The sequence below is a fragment of the Dromiciops gliroides genome, chromosome 2 (assembly GCF_019393635.1).
Source record: "Dromiciops gliroides isolate mDroGli1 chromosome 2, mDroGli1.pri, whole genome shotgun sequence".
Taxonomy (NCBI): Eukaryota; Metazoa; Chordata; class Mammalia; order Microbiotheria; family Microbiotheriidae; genus Dromiciops; species Dromiciops gliroides.
In genome coordinates, this window is record NC_057862.1 from 218294617 (window position 1) to 218318271 (window position 23655).

The 23655-nt window shown below is 36.3% G+C and overlaps 1 protein-coding gene across 5 annotated transcripts in view; it reads right to left on the reverse strand.

Annotated features, from left to right (window-relative positions):
* Nucleotides 1–23655, reverse strand: part of SPATA7 (spermatogenesis associated 7) — a 67194-nt gene that overhangs the window by 35601 nt on the left and 7938 nt on the right. For 4 of the 5 annotated variants that reach the window (XM_043989991.1, XM_043989990.1, XM_043989989.1 and 1 more), the window contains one exon: nt 21112–21159. The exons of the other annotated variant lie outside the window; for it this stretch is intronic. In XM_043989991.1, coding sequence (XP_043845926.1) covers nt 21112–21159 — 48 coding nt within the window. The remainder of the gene's footprint in view (nt 1–21111; nt 21160–23655) is intronic. 5 annotated transcript variants of the gene reach the window in all.

Below are 23655 nucleotides of genomic sequence, written 5' to 3' on the forward strand. Positions count from 1 at the left end.
AAATACATGAGTAAAGCAAAGATATTCACTCTCCCCACTATTATTTGATATAGCTCAGGAAATGCATGAGCAGCAATAAAAGTGATTATATATTTTTAATGCTTTACCAATCAAATTTAAAAAGGAGATACTTTATAGAACTTGATCAAATAATAACAAAATTCATTTGGAAAACAAAAAACATCAAGAATATGAAGGAAAATAATTAAAAGAAATAGGGGTTAAGATAGAATAGCACTTCCAGATCTCAAACTACTATCAAGCAGCAGTCATCAAAATATCTGGTATTGGTTAAAAAAAAAAAAGAGGAATAAGAGATCAATAGAACAGACTAGACAACAGAGAAGTAGAAACAATGAAACTCAATAACTCGGTGTTTAATAAAGTACAAAACATAAATTACCTAAGAAAAAACTTCCCTATTTGATAAAAACTGCTGGGAAAACTGGAAAATATTCAGGCAGAAATTAGATGTTGACCAACACTTTATATCATATTCCACAACATATTCTAAATTGATATATAACCTTAATATTAATAATAAGAACATAAAAAATTAGAAGAGAAGCAGATCACGTACTTCTTACAATTATGAAGAGGAGATATATTCATAACCAAATAAGAGAAACAGGCAATTACAAAAAACAATTTTTGACAATATGAAACTAAAAAGTTTCTGCACAGATAAGATTAATGTACCTAAAATAATAAGGGGAGTGGTCAAATGGGGGGGAAAAAACCTGGTTTAAATTTCTTTCTAAGGGCTTAATAGGGCAGCTAGGTGACACAGCAGATAGAGCACCAGGCCTGGAATCAGGAAGACTCATATTCATAAGTTCAAATCTGGATTCCGATATTTAGTAGCTGTGTGAATCTGGGCAAGTCACTTAACCTTGTTTGCCTCAGTTCCTAATATGTAAAATGAGCTGGAAAAGGAAATGGCAACCACTTTAGTACCTTTGTCAAGAAAACCCCAAAATGGGGTCATGGAGAGTTAGATATGACTGAAAAACTGAACAAAATTGTTAGGAAGATTTTTCCACTGAACAAAAATCTGGGAAGACTTATATGAACAGTTGCAAAGTTAAATGAAAAGAACCAGAGAATAATTCATACAATGACAACAAGATTATATTAACTTTAAAAGACTTAGGAACTCTGATAAAGACAATGACTAACCATATTTCCAAAGGCTTCATGATGAAATATGCTACCCAACTCTAGAAAGAGAGCCAATGAGTGAAAACTAAAATATGTTTTCTGTTTTTGTTTTGGACCCAGCTAATTCAGAAATAGGTTTTGCATTCTTATATATATTTGTAATGGGTTTCATTTTTCTTGCTTTCTCAATAGGTGGGGGAGGGAGAAAAAGTGAAACTGAAAATTAAATTAAATTAAAAATAATAAAACTAAGAGTGAGCATTATCTATAATGGTGATAAAACTAGAAGGCTTCTTAATAAGATCAGAGATAAAACAAAGATATGTTCAATATAGTGCTAAAATACTAGCTACAGCAATAAGAAAAAAGAAACTGAGGGAATAAGTATAGGCAAAAAAGAAATATTATCACTTTTAAAAAATGATTCAGCAAAGTAGCAGAATATAAAACAGACCCAGGATTTCTATATATTATTAACAAAATCCAGTAGGAAGACAGAAGAAGAGAAAATCCATTTAAATTAACTACAAAAAGTATGAATCTTCTGACCAAAACAATAAAATACTCTTTACAATTTGTAAAGAAAGATCCAAATAAGTGGAAAATATCCTCATGGGTAGGGCAAGCCAATATAATAAAAGATGATAATACTGCCCAAATAAATTTACTTATTCAGTGCCATACTAATCAAAAAACCAAAACATTACTTTAGAGAACCTGAAAAAATAATAACAAAATCAACCTGGAAGAACAAAACAGTAATAATATCAAAGAATATAAAAAAGTGGGGAAGAAGGAGAGCTAACAATACCAGATCTCAAACCCTACTGGCAAAGAATTAATCAATCAAAAAAATTTGGTATTGGTTAACAAATAAAGAGGCTGATCAGTGAACAGATTAGGTACATAATATACAGAAGCAAATGAGCATGGGAGCCTAGAGTTTTAACAAACCCAAAGATCATGGCTATAGAAAGCAGTCTTATAGAAACTAGATATGGAACAACATTTCACACTGTATACCAAGACAAGCTTCAAATAGGTAAATGATTTTAATGTAAAGGGTGACATAAATAAGAGGAACAAGGAAGCAATTACCTTTCAGTTCTATAAAGAAACAGTTCATGACCAAACAAGACTACAGAAGGTAAAATAAACATTTTAATTTTAATTACATGAAATTAAAAACATTTCCCCCCCAAAAAAACCAATGTAGCTAAAATTAGAAGGGAAGCAAATAAATGGGAAAAATAATGTGCAGCAAGTTTATCTGATAAAAATATCAATTTAAGATGTTGTTCAGTTGTTTTGTTTAAGATGTTGTTCAGTTGTTCATATCTGACTTTTTGTGACCTCATTTGAGATTTTTGTGGAAAAGATACTTGAAAGGTCTGCCATTTCCTTCTCCAGCTCATTTTACAGATGAAGAAACTGAGACAAACAGGGTTAAGTGACTTGTCCAAGGTCACACAACTTGTATGTGTCTGAGACCAGATTCAAACTTAGGAAGATAAGTCTTCTTGACTCCATGCCTGGCACTCTATCCACTTCCACCACCTAGCTGCCCAAATCAGAGGCCTTAGAACTCATAAGATGAAAGGTATTATATAAATATAAATAAATTACTCATTTGTTTTATATATATATATATGTGTGTGTGTATTTGTGTGTATACACACACATACATACATACATACATACAGAGAGAAGAGAGAGAGAGCATGCTTACTATGTATAAAGCATTGTGGGAAATAAAAAGATGCATAAGAAACTCATGGAGTTCCACATCTTGTAAGGGAGATAAGAAAAGTACAAATATAACTATAAGACTATAGATTAAATTCCAAAAAGTTGCAAAAAAGACCCACTAAAAATTTATGGGAAGTTAATTTCCTGCTTCATATATGGTATAGTATTTTATATGGGCTTTGAAGGAGGTATATTTAAATAGGGCGAAATGAGGGTTAAGGAGAACATTTCAGGCAGAGAGAACAAAGGCTTACTGGCCAGAATAATAAGCAGTGCAGTTTGTCTGGAGGCTAGATTCCTATAGAGGAGCAGTGAGAGACAAGACTAGAAAAGTAAATTAATTTTAGATTGTAATTTCCTCTTATGGGTAATAGGGAGGCAAGAAAAGTTTTTAAATAGGGAAGTGACATAATAAAAGCAGGCAGGATTAGTCTGGCAGCAGTATAGAGGAAGGATGAGATTTACATAAAGGCAAAGAAGGCAAGATGACCTGTTAGAGGGTCGTTTAATAGACCATCCATCAGTCAATAAGGAGCTGAATTAGGGTAGTAGCAATGCAATGGTAAAGGAGACAGATTAAAGAAGCACTGCAAAGTATAATGAGGACTTGAGAACTGATTCTGTGTGAGGAAGAGAAGAGGAAAGGTTAAATACAACTTCAAGATGGCAGAGAGAAGCCAGTTGCCTGAGCTCTCCCGAGTTTCCCCTCAAAAAACATTAAATCAAGCCTCTGAACAGATTCTGAAACACCAGAACCTATAAAAAGACAAGAGGGATACAATCTTCCAACGTGAGATAATTTAGAAGACTTCAGGAAAGGTCAGTCTCACTTGGGTAAAAGGGGAGCACAGCGTGGAGGGGGTATGGGCCAGTTAGCAGGAGGCTCTTGGCCCATAGCACAGCATCTGAGGCCCTTTGGTCCTGGCTCAGCAGGCTGGTGGCACAGCAGGCCAGCTGTGAGACCCACCAGCATTTGCTGAGAGGGCAGACTACAAGTTAGAGAACAACCCACAGGACAGGCACAAATTGGCCAAGCCATCCCAACTCAGGCAGCAGGTCTAGGGCTATGAGGAATCTATAAGTTACAGAGGTCTCAGAGCAGAAAGCCAGAGACCCGGCCCCTATCCCCCAGCACAAGAAGCTTGCAACAGTGGCCCCTGTGCCCCAGGAGCAGAACTCAACTTTAAAACTAAAAAAAAAAAAAAATACAAAAAAACCAAGCCACAATATGAGTAAGAAACAGAAATGGGGCCTTACCATTGAGAGCTACTGTGTTGACAGGGAAGACCAAAACACAAATTCAGATGAGGAAAATACTCTCAAAATGCCTACCTGTGAAGCCTCAGGGTGGAAGACGAATTAGTCTCAAGACCAAAAAGCTTTCTTGGAAGAGCTCAAAAAGGATTTTAAAAATCAAATGAGAGAGGTAGAAGAAAAAATGGGAAAAGAAATAAGAGAAATGAAAGTTACACAAGAAAATTATGAAAAAAAAGAATCAACAGCTTGGAAAAGTAAGTAGAAAAACTGATGGAAGAAAACAATTCCTTAAAAAATACAATTGGCCAAATGGGGAAAACAATTGGTCAAATGGAAAAGGAGGTGTAAAAGCTTACTGAAGAAAACAATGACTTAAAAACTAGAATTGGGCAAATAGAAGCTAATGACTACATGAGACACCAGGATTCAGTCAAAGAGAATCAAAAGAATGAAAAAATAGAAGAAAATGTTAAATACCTCATCAGAATGACAACTGACCTGGAAAATAGATCCAGGAGAGATAATTTGAGGATTTTTGGACTACCTGAAAGCCATGATCAGAAAAAGAGTCTGGACACCATATTATAGGATATTATCAAGAAGAACTGCCCTGGAGAATCAGAGGATAAAACTGTCACTGAAAGAATGCACTGATCACCTCCTAAAACAGACCCCCCCAAAGGAAAACTCCAAGGAATATTGTAGCCAAATTCCAGAATTATCAGGTGAAGGAGAAAATACTGCAAGCAGTCAGAAAGAAACAATTTAAATATCATGGAGCCACAGTCAGGATTACATAGGACCTGGCAGCTTCAACATTAAAGGACTGCAAGGCTTTGAATATGATATTCCAGAAGGCAAAGGAGCTTGGATTGCAGCCAAGAATCAACTATCCAGCAAAACTAATCATTCTCTTTCAGGGGAAAAGATGGACATTCAATGAAATAGGGGGTTTCTTGAAGAAAAGAACAGAACTGAACAGAAAATTTGATCTTCAAATACAAGACTCAAGAGAAGAATAAAGAGGAAAACGGGGGAAAAAGTTATTTAAAAAGGCTAAACATCCAGATGAGGGAAGATAATACTTTTAACTCTTGAAATCTGTATCTCTATTAGGGTATAGTTATTAAATTGACTTTGATGTGATAATATAAAGAAACTTAAGGGGAAGAATAAAAGGAGAATAGGAGGAAGAGAGAGAAGAGGAGGGGGAATGGGGTTAATTATATCATATGAAGAGGCACAAAAAAACCTATTACAAAAGAGGGAAAGAAGGGAGGAGTGAGCATTGTTTCAACCTTACTCTCATCAGTTTTGGTTTAAAGAGGGTATAACATAAATGCTCATTTGGATAAAGAAACTTAGCTTACTCTTTAAGGAAGTAAAAGGGCAAGGGGAAAAGGGTGGTACTGATAGAAGGGAGGGCAGAAGCAGGGGAGGAAAGGGGAAAGAAAAGGGAGGGGGGGCTGATAAAAAGGAGGACAGACTGAGGGAGGCAATGGTCAGAAGCAAAACACTGGTGAGGAGAAATAGGGTGAAAGACGAAAAAAAGAGTATAAACACAGGGAAAAAGAGGATGGAAGGAAAGACACAGTTAGTAATCATAAATGTGAATAGGATGAAATCTCTAAAAAAATTAAAGTGAATAGCAGAGTGGATTAGAAACCAGAATCCTACAATATGTTGTTTACAAGAAACATATCTGAAGCAGATACACACAGAGTAAAGGTAAAAGGTTGGAGCAGAATATATTATACTTCAGCTAAAGCTAAAAAAGCAGGGGTAGCAATCCTTATCTAAGACAAAGCAAAAGCAAAAATAGATCTAATTAAAAGAGATAAGGAAGGAAACTACATCTTTCTAAAAGGTACCATAGATAATGAAGTAATATCAATACTAAACATATATGTGCCAAGTGGTATAGCATCCAAATTCTTAGAGAAGTTAAATGAGTTATAAGAAGAAAGAGACAGCAAAACTACACTAGTGGGGGATCTTAACCTTCCCCTCTCAGAATTAGATAAATCTAACTACAAAATAAATGTGAAAGAAGTTAAAGAAGTGAAGAGAATTTTAGAAAAGTTAGATACGATAGACCTCTAGAGAAAATTGAATGGGGACAGAAATGAATATACCTTTTTCTCAGCAGTACATGGGACATACTCAAAAATCAACCATGTATTAGGACACAAAAACTGGACAGTCAAATGTAGAAAGGCAGAAATAGTAAATGCATCCTTCTCAGGTCATGAAGCAATAAAAATTACATGTAATAAAGAGCCATGGAAAGACAGACTGAAAATTGGAAACTAAATTACCTCATCCTAAAGAATGAGTGGGTCAAACAACAAATCATAGAAACAATCAATAACTTTATCCAAAAGAATGACAATAATGAGACAACATACCAAAACTTACAGGATGCAGCCAAAGCAGTTCGTAGGGAAAATTTTATATCTCTAAATGTTTACACGAATAAAATAGAAAAAGAGGAGATCAATGAATTGGGCATACAACTAAAAAAGCCAGAAAAAGAATAAATTTAAAATCCCCAATTAAATACTAAATTAGAAATCCTGAAAATTAAAGGAGAGATTAATAAAATTGAAAGTAAGAAAACTACGGAATTAACCAATAAAACTAAGAGCTGGTTTTATGAAAAAAAAAATAGATAAAATAGATAAACCTTTGGTTAATTTGATTTAAAAAAAAAGAAAGAAGAAAACCAAATTACCAGTATCAAAAATTAAAGGAGTGAATTTACCATCAATGAAGTGTAAATTAAAGCAATAATTAGGAGCTATTTTACTCAACTGTATGCCAATAAATTTGACAATCTAAATGAAATGGATGAACATTTACAAAAATATAAACTGCTGAGATTAATAGAAGAGAAAATAAAATCCTTAAATAAGCCCATTTTAGAAAAAGGAAACTGAACAAACCATCAATGAACTCCCTAAGAAAAAACCTTCAGGGCCAGATGGGTTTACAAGTGAATTCTACCAAACATTTAAAAAATGATTAATTCCAATATTACACAAATTATTTGGAAAAATAGGTGAAGGAGTTCTACCAAATTCCTTTTATGACATAAATATGGTGTTGATACCTAAACTAGGCAGAGCCACAACAGAGAAAGAAAATTATAGACCAATTTCCCTAATGAATATCAGTGCAAAAATCTTAAATAAAATATTAGCAAGAAGATTAAAGCAATTTATCACCAGGAAAATACATGATTACCAGGTGGGGTTTATACCAGGAATGCAGTACTGGTTCAACATTAGGAAAACTATTAACATAATCAACCACATCAATAACAAAACTAACCAAAATTATATGATTATCTCAATTGATTCAGAGAAAACTTTTGACAAAATACAGCACTCATTCCTATTAAAGACACTGGAGAGCATAGGAATAGGTGGAGCTTTCCTTAAAATATTAAGCAGTATCTACCTAAAACCATTAGCTAACATTATATGTCACGGGGATAAGTTAGACGCATTCTCAATCAGATCACAGGTGAAACAGGGATGTACATTATCACCTCTATTATTTAATATTGTACTAGAAATGTTAGCTTTACTGTGTTATATGATTGTAGTGGAATGGTCTTGTGCTACAGGAAATGACAAACAGGATGATCCCCCAAAAACCTGGAAAGACTAATGAACATCGATGTATAGTGAAGTGAGCAGAGCCGGGAGGACATTGTGCATAGTGACAGCAGTATTGTTCAATGAGCAATTGTGAATGACTTAACTACTCTCAGCAGTGCAATGATCCAAGACAATCCCAAGGAACTAATGAGAAAGCTTACTATGCACCCCTATAGAAAGAACTGATAAAAAGAACACTTGTGGATTGTACATATATAACTTGGTTGCAATCTTGTGGAGGGGGCAGGAAAGGGAGGGAGAAAAAATTGGAACTCTAAATCTTATGAAAATGAATGTTGAAAACTACCCTTATATGTAACTAGAAAATAAAATAAATGTTTGTTGCTAAAGAAAAAAAAGAAAAAACTGTTAGCTTTAGCAATAAGAGAAGAAAAAGGAATTAAAGGAATTAGAATAGGCAAGGAGGAAACAGAGATGATATGATGGTTTACTTAGAGAATTCTAAAGAATCAACTAAAAAACTACTTGAAACAATTAACAACTTCAGCAAAGTTGCAGGATATGAAATAAATCCACATAAATCATCAGCATTTCTATACATGACCAACAAAGCTCAGCATCAAGAGATACAAAGAGAAATTCCATTTAAGGTAACTGTAGACAATATAAAATACTTGGGAGTATACCTGCCAAGACAAACCCAGGAACTCTATGAACACAATTACAAAACACTTTTTATACAAATAAAATCAGATCTAAATAATTGGAAAAATATCAATTGCTCATGGATAGGTCAGGCTAATATAAGAAAAATGACAATTCTACCTAAATTAATTTACTTATTCAGTGCCATACCAATCAGACTACCTAAAAATTATTTTATAGAACTAAAAAAAAAATAACAAACTTCATCTGGAAGAATAAAAGTTTAAGAATATCAAGGGAACTAATTTAAAAAATGCACAGGAAGGTGGGATAGCTATATCAAATCTGAAGCTTTACTAAAAATCAGCAGTCATCAAAACTATTTGGTACTTGCTAAGAAATAGAGTGGTGGATCAATGAAATAGGTTAGGCACAGGAGGCATAATAGTAAATGACTATAGTAATCTACTGTTTGATAAACCCAAAGACTCCAGCTTCTGGGATAGGAACTCAGTATTTGACAAAAAACTGCTGAGAAAACTGGAAGACAGTATGGCAGAAACTGGAAGATAGTATGGCATAGACCAACATCTTACACCTGATACTAAAATAAGGTCAAAATGGGTACATGATTTAGACATAAAGGTGATGCTATAGGTAAATCAGGAGAAGGAATAGTTTACCTCTTAGATCTATGGAAAGGAGAACAATTTATAACCAAACAAGAGACAGAATATTATGAAATGCAAAATGGATGATTTTTATTACATTAAATTAAAAACTTTTTGTACAAACAGAAGTAATGCAGCCAAAATTAGAAGAGAGGCAGAAAGCTGGGATACAATTTTTACAGCTAGTGTTTGATAAAGGTCTCATTTCTAAAATATATAGGGAACTAAATCAAATTTATAAGAATGCAAGTCATTTCCCAATTGAGAAATGGTCAAAGGATATGAACAGGCAATTCACTATTGATTACAGAAATGAAAATTAAAACAACTCTGCGGTACCACCTCACACCTATTGGATTATTTAAAATGACAAAAAATTGGAACACTAATGCATTGTTATTGTTGGTGGAGTTGCGAACTGATTCAACCATTCTGGAGAGCAATTTGGAACTATGCCAAAAGGGCTATGGGATTGTGCATACCCTTTGACCCAGTAATACCACTATTAGGTCTGTATCCCAAAGAAAAGATAAAAAAGGGAAAATGACCCACATGTACAAAAATATTTATAGCAGCTCTATTTGTGGTGGCAACGAATTGGAAATCGAGGGAATGCCCATCAATTGGGGAATGGCTGAACAAGTTGTGATATATGAATGTAATGGAATACTACTGTGTTTTAAGAAATGATGAGCAGGCAGATTTCAGAAAAACCTGGAAAGACTTAAGTGGACCCATGCTGAGAGAAGCGAGCAAAAGCAGGAGAACATTGTACATAATAACAGCAACATTGTATGATGATCAACTGTTATAGACTTAGCTCTTCTCATCGGTGCAATGATCCAAGACAATTCTAAAGAACTAATGATGAAAAATGTTCTCCACATCCAGAAAAAAGAATTGTGGATTCTGAATGCCGACTGAACCATAGTGTTTCTACTTTTGTTTTTGTTTTTACTTTTTTGAGGATTTTCCCTTTTGTTCCGATTCTTCTTTCACAACATCACTAATGTAGAAATGTTTAATGTGATTATACAAATATAACCTAAAAACAAAAACATAACTTCAAGATTTTGTTTTGTGATTGGCAGAATGGTGGTACCTGCTGTTGAATGAAATATGAAAATCAGAAGAAACTGGTTTTGGAAAAAAAAAATGACAAAACCAGTTTTAGACATGGTAAGCATGATTTGATGGTGAAGCATCCAAGTGGTAATGTTGGCAGTTACTTGGAATTGTGGGACTAAAAGCCAGAAAGAGGGGCGATAGAAGTATGATTATTAATTAAAGTTATATGAGACTGGGTGAAATTACTAAGGCAGAGAATATAAAAAGGGAAGAGAAGAGGGCCAAGAAGGAAGACCTTACATTGGGGGATCAGGAAAAGGAAGAGCAATTAACCTTTGGGTCAGAAGTAGGAGGAAAACCAAAATAATGCAGAGCTATAGAAGCTAAGGAGGAAAAAGTTTGAAGAAGGGATGTTCAAACAGTGTCAAATACTATGGAAAAGTAAAAGACAATAAACATAAATAGTAGTAGTTGACATTTATATGACCCTTTAAGGCTTGCAAAGTACTTTATATGTCATCTCATTTGATTCTCAAAACCCTATGAGTTAATTGATATTATGACCCTCACTTTACAGATGAGGAAATGGAATCTAAGATTCATAGGATCATAGATTTAGAGCCAGAAGGCACCTTAGAGGCAATTATTTTATAGACAAGGAAACTGAAGCCCAGAGGGGGTAAGTGACTTGCCCATAGCTTAATAAGTGAGGTAAGATTTAAACACTCAGACCCCAGGTCCAGTTCTATCTAGTACTCCAAAGCCAGAACACCACCAGTAGAGTGTTAGCAATAAAGAGATGGCCTTTTGTTTCCAGAATAAGAATAGGGTCACTAAAGGAGCTTTGAGGTTTCCTGAAGGCAATTCAGCCTTTTCTCCTCCAGTTCAACTCAGTTTCCCTCTCATCCATTTGTACTCTGTCCCAGATATACACACTTATGGACAAACCCTATAGGCTGTCCATCCAAATGCATGTCATAATCCGGGAAACAGGGCATTCTTTATCCACTTAATCTTTCTCATATGGATGATCAGATCAAACTTTTCTGAGAGGTTATAGATCTCTTCCAGGAAGCTCTGCAACATTCTGGGACTTGAGCCTCAAAATCCACAAGACATCCCTTTTTTAGCAATTACTTTTGGAAAGCCTACCTCTATGTATATATTATGTATAATCTACTTGTAATCAGGGAGCTTTTGAAGAGTTTTTTTTCTGTTGTTATACCTTTCAAGGAATCTGGAATAATTTTGATACATGGATGGAGGCACCCTGCTGGAAAAGACCCTTTAAGATGGCGTTTTGCTCCACATAATCAAGTGCTTTATTATAAGAAACAAAGAATAAGAACAGTGGAATTTTAGACTCTCTACATCTCTAAGTTAATCGTGAAATGGTAAAGAAACATTCCATTGCTGAATATTATTTGTGAAAACATGCTTGTTTCCTATGAATACCTTCACTGAGGATATCCTTGATATGTGTGCTCACCAGTCTCATATTTTATGAATAGAAAATTTAGGCATATACATTTGTAGTTATTGATTTTCTGTCACCTCTACTCGGTATTAATAAGGTTTCAAATTTTTTCCCCCTATGCCTTTGGTATCTTCTCTGTCAGATAATTTCAGAATAGATAACTCAGTGCCCTCAGTAGTGTTCTAGTGATAGGTAAATAGATAAGAGTAATTAGTGTAGGGGCAGCTAGGTGGCACAGTGGATAGAGCACAGGCCCTGGAGTCAGGAGTACCTGAGTTCAAATCCGGCCTCACACTTAACACTTACTATATGTGTGGCCCTGGGCACTTAAAAAAAAAAAAAAAGAGTAATTAGTGTGTGAGTAGGGTATAAAGAAATGAAGGCAGTCTGGGTGGAGCTTTTTTTCCTCCATAAAGCAAAGGCATTTACTGAAATGGTGAGGGAAGCTAGGTGGTGTAGTGGATAAAGCACTGGCCCTGGAGTTAGGAGGACTTGAGTTTAAATCTAGCCTCAGACAATTGACACTTACTAGGTGTGCTACCGGGGGAAAGTCACTTAACCCTGACTGCCTCAAATACCCAGGACCATCTCCAGTGGTCCTGATATATATCTTGCTACTGGACCCAGATGGCTCTGGAGGAAAGAATGAGGATGGTGACTTTGCACAACCATCCTTCACTCAAATCTAATTTACCGCAAGTCATGATATCACCTCCCAATGTCATGGACCTCTTTTAGAATGAAGGACTAGCAGTAACAACTGAAATAGTATAGCATGAACAATGCTAACCAAATATTTCCCGCTAAACCTAGAGAACACTCTTCCACAAAAACATACAGCATCAGTGGGAAGAGCAGACACAGATACTTGATAAACAAGAACAACGGTTGATATGCAGGAAATATGGGGTAAAGGCAATTCACATGCCTGGTGCTATAGAGCCCACTGTCTTTCCTCGTCTTGCGATGGTTCTTACACTGCTCCCCTTGGACAAGTTACTGCTGGGCTGCCAGGCCCTGCTCTTGCATATAGCTAAATTCTATTATGGGTAAAGCATCTCTTACTGGGCAAGTCTGCTCCACCACAAGACACCACTGCCAATGGGTAGAGGCAACAGAGTATAAATCCCCCACCACCAAACCACTACACTCTGGAAGAGGTGCAAGGGAAAAAGTGAAGAGTAAAGTCCTTTTCAAGAGCTACGTTCTTCCTTTTTTTCTTCAACTTCCTTTCCTCAGAGATGACTTTCTCAGAACTTGTTGCTTTTTATTCTTTAATATAAATTTGTATTAATATCTTGTTTTTACATAATACATATTTAACTTTTTTGTAATTGCCCCTATTATTTGTTTAGTTAAGAATTAATTCATCCCTTAGACACAGCTGTATGCATATAAGTATTGGTCAACAGACAGGTCACTATACTAACAAAGTAGTGGTCCATTCCACCCACCCCCAACCCAAGAAAAGGCTATTAAATAACAAACTAGAGCTGATTTGCTTAGAAAACAAATTTTTTAGTAGTTTTCATTCCAAACTTAATAAGAAAAAATTAAATACGCCTACAAAATAAGGAATAAAGTCATATAAAACCTTTAACAATATATGGAACCAAATGAATTAACAAAGAACAGAGAAGCAAGGAAAATTCTGTTTCTCGGTTTAGGTCTGAGATTCTATTTCTAGGTTTATTTTGTCTTTTTCCTTTCTCTTTCCTTCTCTCCTTCATTGTAATCAGTATATACTGGTTTTCTGGTTCTGCTGATTTCATTTTGTAAGACTTCATATAGGTCTTTTCATATTTTCTCAAATGCTTCATATTGACCATTTCTATGGCACAATAATTTATTCAGTCATTCATAGAAACACAGGTTGTTTCTTATTTTTGCTGTTACAAAGAATTATGATAATTTTGTATAGCTAGGTTTCTTTTGGGAAAAGAACTTTTTAGGAAAAAGTCCTAGCAACAGAATAGTTTTGTGACTTACTATATACTATCATTGCTTTCCAAAATATTTTGATCAAACTTCAGTTCCACCAAAATTATTTTGAGTCCTTGCTATACCAAACCCCTTCCAACATAGGCCTTTGTCAATCTTGTGCCATTTTTTGCTACTCTGGTGAGTATATGGTGGCATCTTAAGGTTTTTCTGATAAACATACACCAGATTATTGGTGAAATTAGGCATCTTTTTTATGTGGCTATTTAGATTGTATTTCATTCTTTATGGTTCCAATGGCCTTTTCTCACTCCTCATTCTTGGCCTCTCTGAAGCCTTTGACACTGCGCATCAACCTCTCCTACATGACTGAGGCATTCTTCTCTTTAAATTTTTGGAATGTTACTCTCTCCTAGTTCTGATGCCTATCAGACTGATCTTTCTCAGTCTCCTTTGCTGGGTCCTCTTCTAGATCATGCCTCCAACGGCAGGTGTCCTTCAGGGATCTGTCCTAGGCCCTTCTCTTCTCCCTCTGTACTACTTCAGTTAGTGATCTCAACAGCAGCCATGGATTTAATTACCATCTCTTTTGATGATTCTCAAATCTACCTATCCTGTCCCAAACTCTCTGACCTCTCTCACATTTCCAACTGCCTTTTAGATATCTCAAACTGAATGTTCAGTGCAAATCTTAAACTCAAAATATACAAAATAGAACTCATTATCTTTTCCCCTAAACTCTCCTGACCCCTCCTACCTTTCTTATTACTTAAAGAATAACACCATCCTCCTAGTCCCTTAGGTTTACAACCTAGGAGTTATCCAGGATTCCTCACTATCTCTCACTTTCCCTCCCCCCCCCCCTTATTCAATCTGTTGACAATGCCTGTAAATTTCATCTCTATAACATCTCTCAAACAAAACTCCTTTCCTCTACCATCACCACCACTGTGGTGTAGGCCCTTATCACCTCATGCCTTGATGACTGCAATAGCCTTCTGGTGGGTTGGCCTGCCTCCACTCTCTCCTCTTTCCAATCCATTCTCCATTCAGCCACCAAAGTGATTTTCCTGAAGTGCAGATCTGACCATGTCACTCCTCTATTTAATAAATAGCTTCATATTGCTTCTGGAATCAAATATAAAGTACTCTGTTGGGCATTCAAAACCTTTCATATAACCTTGTCCCTTCCTAGTTTCACAGTCTTCTCATATCTTACTCCCCAACATGTACTCTTCAATCTTGTGACATTAATTTGAACTTAAACTCAACTCCAGGCATTTAATCTGAGCTGATGTCTTTTAGGGCTGCTTTCATTTCACAGTGCACTCTCCTATTTCTGCTTGCACTGAGCTGCATTAGTTCAAAAAAGTTTGGCTGTAATTCTCTGAATTTCTCATATTCATCATTTACTGTTTTTCTTTTGACCTGGATCTATGATTTCATTGATGCAATTTGCTTTTGGTGAGGACACTTCCTTAGCACAGGGCCAGGCACATGATAAACACTTGTTGACTGAACTGTTATTCTGCAGCTCAAAGCCTTTGAAAGCTGTCTGTAGCAACGAGTGGTAAAAGGGTTTGCTCAGGTTCCCCAGACTCTAGGTGAGGGAGGTGGGACTTCCAGGGCTTTTTGACTCCTAGGTTAATTAATTTTCTCTCTGCCATGCTGGGTTACTTCTTGAACATTTCTCAGCACCATATTTTCCCCAGGGTTTTTTAAAGTGTGGACTTGTCAAATGCCTGTGTACCGTGGGTCTAATTCTGAGATATTTATTCTGTTCCACTGATCTATTTTTTTTCTTGTACCAGATGATTTTTATAAATATTGATTTATATAGTAAATTCTGAGATTTGATGGTGCTAATTCCTTTTTATCAGTTTTCTTTTTCACGAATGAATAAATTAAAATTTAAGTGTTTATAATGTGCCAACACAGCACTTGATTTTTGTCAAAATAATTTTGAAGTTGTCTTTGTATAATTACTTATCTTGTATTTTTTTTTCTTTTTTTTTTTTTAGTGAGGCAATTGGGGTTAAGTGACTTGCCCAGGGTCACACAGCTAGTAAGTGTTAAGTGTCTGAGGCCGGATTTGAACTCAGGTACTCCTGACTCCAGGGCCGGTGCTCTATCCACTGCGCCATCTAGCTGCCCTATCTTGTATTTCTTGATAAGTTAATGCACACATCATTTTACTGTTCTCATAAAAAGTATTTATCTAGTAATACTTAATTGTGGTATGCAGATTTTTGTGGATTTAACTTTTATAATGCTACTTTAGGAAAGACATTTATTACTTCCATTTTGGGGGCTCAATTAATTTCTTGAAGCATCTCCTGACCTTCCTTCCCTCCCAGGTCCTCCTCCCAGCCATCAGCACTCTCTTCCTCCTTATTTACTTTGCTGCAGACATGCTCTATCCGTTCAGTAGAGTGTAAACTTCTTGAGGGATACGGCTTGATTTTTGTTTTCCCATTCCCTGCGGGTAGCAGTACTTCATAAATGTTTGTTGAGCTGAATGGAACTGGCATTTATTCACAAACAGAAAAACCAGACTAAGTGATACTGACAAAAGGGACTCTGAGCTTGTTGAGATGTCAGATCCTGTTACAAAACAGGCAGTATTCCTGTAGAAGAGTTCATTTCTGTGGGGTAAATGGGACCTAGAACTCAGGCAGGAAAAAAGAGGTCTACCTCTGGGGACACAGCAATTCCAGAAACCAAGAACATGATGGAGTTCTGAAAGGACAGTCAGAATCAGATAAGAACAGGTAAAGGTAGAATGGCCTCAGAGAGGCCCAGAAATAAGAAGCTCACTTTTAGCTCAGTCACAGCATTTATTTGAATATGTCAGTGCGACTGTGATGATAAGTAATAAATTTAATTCTGTAATAATAAAATGCTTAACAAGCATAATCTCTAAGAAAATATATATTTTTGTATTTAAAATAGCTACCTGGCTTAGTTGTTCTCACCTATACAAAATCCACCAGTTTTAGCTATTCTAAACCATACATAATCAAGTCAGTATTTATACTTTTTTCTTTTCTTTGCAGGGCAATGAGGGTTAAGTGACTTGCCCAGGGTCACACAGCTAGTATGTATCAAGTGTCTGAGACTGGGTTTGAACTCAGGTCCTCCTGAATGCAGGGCCAGTGCTTTATCCACTGTGCCACATAGCTGCCCCAAAGTGTATCTTTCTTTATGATGTACATGGTAACTACACACTATACTTACCCAATGTTAAAGTATATTACAATTCGCTGCCCCCATCAAGTCGGTTTTATGCTTGAATTCTCACTCTCCCTCACCCCCCTAGATCCAATCAGCCGTTAAATCTTGCTGTTTGTATCTCCACATCTCTTACATCCTACCCCTCCTTCCTTCTATTCACACAGTACCCCTTTCTCTCAGGCACTCGTCACCTCTCACTTGGGTTATTACAGCAGCCTCTTTGCCTAAAGTCTCTCCCCATTACAGTTCGTCCTAAACCCTGCAGCCTTTTGCACTGTCCATCTTCCATACCTAGACTATATGCCCTCCTCATCCCACAGAATCCCTCTCTTGTATTAAGATGGAGCTCAAGCACTGCAACAATTTTATGTGAAGTCTTTCTTGATCTCTCAAACTGCTCATGCCTTCCCTCACAAATTACAGTGTATTTCATTAATTTATATTTATTTATATTCATAACCTTCCCATTGATTCTGTATATACTTATATATGTACTTATTCTCTTCTCCATTGGAATGGAAGTTCCTTGGTAGTAGATTGTTCTTTCAATTAATCAATCAATTTACAAGTAATTATTAAGTGCCTACTAAGGGACAGCTAGGTGGTGCAGTGGACAGAGCACTGGCCATGGAGTCAGGAGGACCCGAGTTCAAATACAGCTTCAAACACTTGACACTACTAGCTGTGTGACCCGGGGCAAGTTATTTAACCCCAATTGCCTCAAACATCCATCCAGGGCCATCTCCAGCCATCCGGATGTCTATCTTGCCACTGGATCCAGATGGCTCTGGAGGAGAGAGTGAGCTGGTGACTTACACAGCCCTGCCTCACTTAAATCCAATTCACTGCAAGTCATGACATCACCTCCCGATGTAATGGTCCTCTTTGAAAATGAATGACATACCCTTTGACCCAGCAATACCACTTTTTGGTCTTTTTCCCAAAGAGATTATGGAAAGGGGAAAGGGACTCACATGTACAAAAATATTTATAGCTGCTCTTTTTGTGGTGGCAAGGAATTGGAAGTTGAGGGGATGCCCATCAATTGGGGAATGGCTGGACAAGTTGTGGTATATGAATACAATGGAATACTATTGTGCTGTAAGAAACGATGAGCAGAAGGAGTTCAGAGAAACCTGGAGGGTCTTGCGCGGGCTGATGATGAGTGAGATGAGCAGAACCAGAAGAACATTGTACACAGTATCATCAACATTATGTGTTGATCTACTGTGATGGACTATATTCTTCTCACCAATGCAATGGTACAGAAGAGTTCCAGGGAACTCATGATAGAAGAGGATCTCCAAATCCAGGGGAAAAAAAAAAAAGAACTGTGGAGTATAGACGCTGAATGAACCATACTATTTCTTTTGTTTTTGGTGCTGTTGTTTTTCTATTTTGAGGTATTTCGTCATTGCTCTGATTGATTCTGCTCTAATGCAGAAATATGTTTAATGTTATTATGTATATATATATATATATATAATATATGTATATGTATATATATATATATATATATATATATATATATATATATATATATATATAAAACACCAATATCAGATTACCTGCTGTCTAGGGGAGGGGGGAGGGAGGGAGAAAAATCTGAAATTGGAAAGCTGGTATAAGCAAATGTTGAGAACTATCTTTACATGTAATGGGAAAAAAATAAAATATTTTATTAATAAAAAAAAAGAAAGAAAATGAATGACAAACAAAAACCACCACTGTGTGCCACGCATTGTTAGGAGTTTAATGCTTGATTGATAAGCTATTTCTCTAAAGGTACATATTTTCTTCTTAGATAATCTATGTTAAGAATGATTAGCTTTAAATTATAATAATAAAAATGAGCTTCAAATTGGAAAACATCATTTTAATGCTATCATTACTATTAAAGTAAGCACATATAAAGTAAGCCTGTTTTGTTTGATCATTTAATAAAAAATTTTTTGGCTTAAATTCAAATTATATGGACCTATGATAAATATGGGGATCAACTGGCATCCTTAAGATAATTCTGTTAGGTAGAAGTTTCTGATTTTAATTATTTATAATCAACATGGCTAACTATTAACTTTCCCCATGGTTCTCAACGAGGCTACTCAGAAGAAAAGAATGGAAATTAAATTAACTATGCAGGCAGACAAAATTCAGTCATTTGGAGAAAGTAGTTATTATAGTATTTTTAGTTTCTAATTTACCTGTCTCAAAGGCAGTAGGAATCATAGGAATTTCAAGATTGAATGGAGCCTTAAAGGTGATCTAATCCAATCATCTCATTTTACCTATCTCACTTGAAGAGGCTGCCTTACTCTTTACCAAGGCAAACCCCTTTACTTATTATTCTTACTATTATTGTTGTTGTTGTTATTATTATTATTATTGCAGGGCAATGAGGATTAAGTGATTTGCCCAGGATCACACAGCTAGTAAGTACCAAGTGTCTGAGGCCAGATTTGAACTCAGGTCCTCCTGAAACCAGGGCCGGTGCTTTATCCACTGTGCCACCTAGCTGCCCCACAAATCCCTTTACTTGCACAAGAAACCTTATTCCATTTTGTCTCCTTCAGTAGACTGTTCCCTCTGTCTTTTCCATTCTCTCATTTATCTTCAACTTCTTATTTACTGGCTCCTTCCTTATTGCTTAAAAAAAATGCCCAGGTCTACCAAAAACTCTCACTTGATGCTTCCATTCCCCACTATACAACTCCTCAAAAAGGCCTTCTATGCTAAGATATCTCCAATTCTTCTGCTGCCTCTCCTTAACCACCTATGTCTGGCTTCTAACCCAATCATTTCACAGAACTGCTCTCTCCAGAGTTATTAATGATCTCTTACTTGCCAAATGCAATGATCTTTTCTTAATCGTCAATCTCCTCAAGCTCTCTGCAGCCTTTGATGCAGAGTGTCTTATTCTCTTTGATGCTTTCTTCCCTCTAGATTCTCTCCTAGTTCTATGTATCTGACTTCTTCTCTGTCTCCTTATTCAGGCTATGCCCATTAACCTTGGGGGCTCCACCAGGCTCTGTCCTGGGCCCTTTTCTCTTCTCCATTTACATCATTTCACTTAGTGATCTAATCAGCCACCATGGATTTAATTATCATCTCTACTGTAGTGATTCTCAAATTTACCTAACCAGCCCTAATCTCTAAGCCGACCTCCAGTCTCATATCTTCAACTGCCATTTAGACCTTTATTCAGCAGATATTTCAAATTCATCTTGTAAATCATCTTTCCCCCAAACCTTCACCCTTTCAAAACTTGCCTATTACTGTCAGGGGTCCCACCATCCTCCCAGTCCCTCAGGTTTACAATGTAGGTGACAGCCTTGTCTGCTTACTATCTCTTACCCCTCACATCCAAACTGTCACCAAGGCCTATAGATTTTGCCTTTGCAACATCTCTTCAATAAAATTCCTTTTCTCCTCTGCTACTGCCACCACCCCGGTGCAGAGCTCCGTCATCTAATGCTTGGAGTACTGCAACAGCCTGCTGGTGTGTCGGCCTGCCACAAGTGTCTTCCCCCTCCAATTCATCTTCTATTCAGCCTACAAAGTTATTTTTCCTAAAGCATGGCTCTGAACATGTTACCATTCTATTCAATAAATTCCAGTGGTTCCCTATCACCTCTAGGATCATATACAAATCCTCTGTTTGTAATTCAAAGCCCTTCATAACCTAGCCCCTTCACCCTTCTGGAACCTTACAATGCCCCCCCCCCCCTTACTCTTGGATCCAATGTCACTGGCCTCCTGGCTATTCCATAAAGAAGACACTACATTTCTCAGCAACAGGCATTTCCTCTGGCTGTCCCCCAAGCATGGAAGGCTCTTTCCTCATCTCTACCTCTTGGCTTCGCTTCTTTGAAGTCCCTACAAATCCCACCTTCTACTCCCAGAAGCCTTTTCCAATCCCTCTTAATTCTAGTGCCTTTCCTCTCTTAATTATTTCCTATTTATTTGTACATATATTTTTGCTTCTCATCTCCACTGGGAGTTTCTTGAGCACAGGGACTGTTCTTTGCTTTTTTTCCTATCTCCCCAAGTACTTAGCACAGGGTCCAGCACATAGTAGGAGCTAAATGCTTATTGACTGATGTGATAAAACTGAGGCTCAGAGAGATAAAGTGATTTGACCAATGTATATACCTAGCTGATGAGTGGTTGAATCAAGACAAAGCCTCAAATCTTCTGACTCTTAACTTGGTGCTTTTTTAGAATTTGTGTCCTATATATAAAATCATCAGTGCTTTTACTAAAAGGCAACAAGATTACTTACATTTAATGCTGGAAGTCATGCTTACTGGCATTGAGCAATCTACAACGGCTGAAAAGGAAAAAACATGATTTAATGATAATTCTAAATGGAATACTGGCTGTTAGAAAAAGTCCTCAAAATAGTATCTTTTGAAAAATTTAGCAAAATAAAAAACTTTTGTTTTTCTATAGATTATATATCTTCATAAGGTATTCTGATCAATGCTTAATTTTTTATAGAATCAAATAATTATCTCAGACTCATCAATAAAATAATTTGTTCATAATTCGACATATTTTACTTTTAAAGTCCTATAGCCTATGTTTTGGGCAGCTAGGTGGTGTAGTGGATAGAGTGCTAGGCCTGCAGTCAGGAAAGCTCATTCTCATCTTCCTGAGTTCAAATCCAGCCTCTGACACTTACTAGTTGTGTGACCCTGGGCAAGTCATTCAACCCCGTTTGCCTCAGTTTCCTCATTTGTAAAATGAGCTGGAGAAGGAAATGGCAAACCACTCCAGTATCTCTGCCAAGAAAACTCCAAATGCGGTCATGAAGAGTTGGACATGACTGAAAAACAACTGAGCAGAAATCCATATTTTAAATGCTTTGGGGATAATATAATTAAATATAATTTAATGTTTTATGTTCAAGTTTTATATTTAACACATTTTTAAAGTTTATATAGATTTCATAGAATTCTAGAAAACATCTTAAGATTATCTAGTACAACTCTCATTTTACATATGAAGCAATTGTGGTTTAGAGAAAGGAAGAGATCTGTACAAGGTCACATAGCTATTTAGTGACAGTTGGCACAGGAATCCAGAGTCTCCCAACTCATAGTAAGTGATTTTTCCAATTAAAAAAAAACATTCTGTTGTAAAGCTTCCATTCTTTAGAATAGTAAATATTCCTTAAACCAATGTTTGATGGGTAAAAAAAAGGACACAGGACCACTCAGTATAACTGTGAAAGTTTTTAAGAGTACTGCATCTAAATAACTTTTGGGTAGAGAGCAGGAGGGAAAATAAATCCAGAGAAACTGTTGTGCTGGAACTGATGAAAGTTGGCATGGATTTATTAATATTAATTATGATTACAAAGTTAAGACAACAGGAAGCTCAAATATTTTAAAATGCAACACTATTATATAGCAGAAGGAGAGCTTTCTTTCTGAACCATTGCAGTTAATTTAAAATATTTTAAGCTAGGAAATAGAATAGCAACAGATTAAAATTCTCAGACATATAAAAAGCCTGCTTTAGGCCAAAAATTGTAATAGGTATTGTTTTCAACCAGCAGTTCACTGTTCAGGCTTTTAAAAGGCCAAATTCAGGTACTGCTTTTTAATGTCACTTTTGTTTCTAACTTGATATATTTATTTACAAACACTCTTTCAGAAGACAGGATCATTAATGGTAAAAAGAGTGTCTTCATTCCCTATATTCCTTAAGATTACCTATAGCAATATCTAAACCCTAGTCACATCAACAAGCATTGCAGGGATTGGGAATCTGAAGCTGAAAAGGAACCAGACTGGCCACTGGCCCAGCTCTCTTATTCTAAAGATAAAGAAATTAAAGCCCAGAGAGGAAGGGAAACATGCCTAAGATGACACAGGAAGTAAATGTCAGAGACAGAATTCAGAACTGGATCCTGATTCCAGGGTCTGGGCTTTTTCAACTATTACAGACAGTTAAAAGAAACATAAAGGGACACAAGGAATGAAATTTAATAAAAAGGTAAAAAGGGCAATGTTCAGTAACACAGAAGCAGCTGACCCCTAGAACAGTGTTCCCAAAACTAATCTGGCTATGGAATACTTTGGGGCTTTAAATGAATCCCAGATTCTGGTGCAGGAATCTGAGGGTATGGAAAGTCCACTGGAAAAAGTCAAGGAAATTTTGGTGTAAAAAGTAAAAGTTAAACCTATTTTCATATCCCCCCCCCAATTCTGTACATAATAAGGATTTCTGATGTATTCATAATCTCACGCTTAACATTTCTGAGGGGAAATATTACTAAGAGTAATAACTAAAATTTCTATAGCTCTTTAGGTTTACAAAGTACTTTTCTTACAACAACCTGGTGAGGTAGATAATGTAATTATTATTATCCCCCTTTTACAAATTAGGAAGATGACCCTAAAAGCAGTTAAGCGTCCAGGGTCACAGCTAAATAAGTATCAGAGTACAATGTGAATCCAGGTATTTGCTGAATACAAGTCCAGGACAGTGCTTTTTCTACTACTATCTGCTGCTGCTTTTAAATAAACATTTTCTCATAGATCACTATTCACAATGCACAGAATGCCAGAGTTTAAAAGAATGAAGTTTGGGAAACACAGCCCTGGAACTTTCAAAATTCCAAATTAAAAATCAGTCAGAAATAAAGGGGAAATGACTTGATGCCAGAAAAAAATTTGCCCTGAAGTAACTGAACATAATAACACTAGGAGATTTGAATCAAAGAATGTTAATGCTGGAAAGGATCATAGACATGATCTAATCCAGGTCCCTCATTTGCACATGAGGAAAAACTGAGGACCTGACATGCCAGGGCCAC